Here is a 1891-nt window from a genome sequence, read left to right on the forward strand (position 1 = left end):
CCCTTTTTCTCCCCCACCCCAAGACAAGGTTTCTCTGTATAACAATTCTGACTGTCCTGGAACTCACTCTGTAGACAGGCTGGCTCCAGACTCACAGAGATCCACCTGCCTTTGCCCCCTGAGTGCTGCGATTAAATGTATGCACCGCCATCGTCTGGTTTGCTCATTCTTTTTTATATATCTAAAATGTGTTCACTAGGATGGTTTCAACTAATTGAGTGCTGCTTCCTCCTGGAGGAGCATTCTTCTATCAGCTTTGCTTTTCTTCCTATAGACTGATAGGACTGGGCAGCCAACACACTGGACTACTGATTGTACATGGCTAAAGGCCATGGGGATCTTACAGCCTCCTGGCATTTCACATCCATAAAGTAGGAATTGGGGCTCTCTACCAGGCCCCACTTCTTGTGTTTCCTCTTCTGGAGAGGAATGAGAGAGAGCCTTTGTGAGAGGCATGTTCTCAATTCATTACCAGAAAGCTCATCCTCTTCCCCCTCCCCAAACTCCCATGATCTTAATATGTAGCTCTGACCAGGAGCTCACTATCTATAGCAGGCTGACCTCAGATTCGCAGAGATCACCTGGGTCTGCCTTACCGAGTGTTGGGATTAAAAGCAAGTGTCACTGTTCTTTTTTGGTAGAGGCAATTCTTTTTCTTTCTTTTTTCTTTTTTTCTTTTTTTTTTATTTTTGAGATAGGGTTTCTCCGTAGCTTTTTGGTTCCTTCCTGGAACTAGCTATTGTAGACTAGGCTGGCCTCAAACTCACAGAGATCCACCTGCCTCTGCCTCCCGAGTGCAGGGATTAAAGGCGTGCTCCACCACCGCCCGGCGGTAGAGGCAATTCTTAAATGAAGGGTCCATCTTCTGAGGTATGTCAAGTTAACTATTAGCGGCCATAAATCTAACCTTGTTTAACTTGGCTTAAATAAACAAGTGTTAAACCTCCATAGGAGGCTGAGGCAAGAGGGTTGAGATTATGAGGCCAGCCTGTGCTGCGTAGGGAATTTCAGGACAACTGAGCTGTAGCAACACTATGTCTCCAAAAAGTTATTTTGGAGATTATGATAGAAAATTTCGAGGATCCATGTGGAAGTGATCCTAAGTATGTACAGGATTATAGTACTTTGTAGACTAGTTTCCTACAAGCTTATTTCGTTACTGTTTCTTACTAATCAAAGTACTCTGTTCTCTTACAGATGCATTATGTTCAAGATAAATTATTTGTGGGACTAGAACATGCTGTGCCCTCCTTTAATGTTAAGGAGAAAGTAGAAGGTCCAGGCTGCTCCTATTTGCAACACATTCAAATTGAAACAGGTGCCAAGGTCTTTCTACGAGGCAAAGGTTCAGGCTGCATTGAGCCAGCGTCAGGCAGAGAAGCTTTTGAACCCATGTATATTTATATCAGGTATGGATAAGAGCTGCAGATGAACAAATCCTTCTCAATATAGGCTGGAGTACTTCATAACGAACAAGAGAAAATAGACTTAACTAATGTGAAATCCTGGGGTGATGGTGGTTAAAGTCTGTAATCCTTGCATTCATATGTGGGAACAGGAGAATGAGGATTCCAAGGTCATCTTTGTCTACATGATGGTTTTGAGGCCTTCAAAAAAACAAACAAAAAGCCCCCAAAACCTACATGAAGGATTAAGTAAGCTTGGAATGATAACTTTATAATTAGGTTAATAAAAATTACTGAATTATTAAAGCTGGGAAGATGGTTGCCCAGTTATAAATGAGCACTTGCTGTTCCAGAAGACATGGGTTTTGTCCCTATCACTCGGGGAGAATGGATCATATCCATCTGTAAGTCCAGTTCCCGGGATGTGCTGTTGACCTCTGAAGGCACCTGTAGACGAGCATAACTACATTTTTCTTTCTCTGTTT

At 42.7% G+C, this 1891-nt stretch overlaps 1 protein-coding gene across 1 annotated transcript in view; it reads left to right on the forward strand.

The window, feature by feature from the left end:
- Positions 1 to 1165: 1165 nt before the first annotated feature.
- The window catches only part of LOC101987829 (KH homology domain-containing protein 4), a 15320-nt gene continuing 14594 nt past the window's right edge, over positions 1166 to 1891 (forward strand). Inside the window, exon 1 of the mRNA XM_005367120.3 lies at positions 1166 to 1409. Coding sequence (XP_005367177.1) covers positions 1198 to 1409 — 212 coding nt within the window. The 5' untranslated portion in view covers positions 1166 to 1197. The remainder of the gene's footprint in view (positions 1410 to 1891) is intronic.

The sequence above is a fragment of the Microtus ochrogaster genome, unplaced genomic scaffold, assembly GCF_000317375.1.
Source record: "Microtus ochrogaster isolate Prairie Vole_2 unplaced genomic scaffold, MicOch1.0 UNK16, whole genome shotgun sequence".
Classification (NCBI taxonomy): Eukaryota; Metazoa; Chordata; class Mammalia; order Rodentia; family Cricetidae; genus Microtus; species Microtus ochrogaster.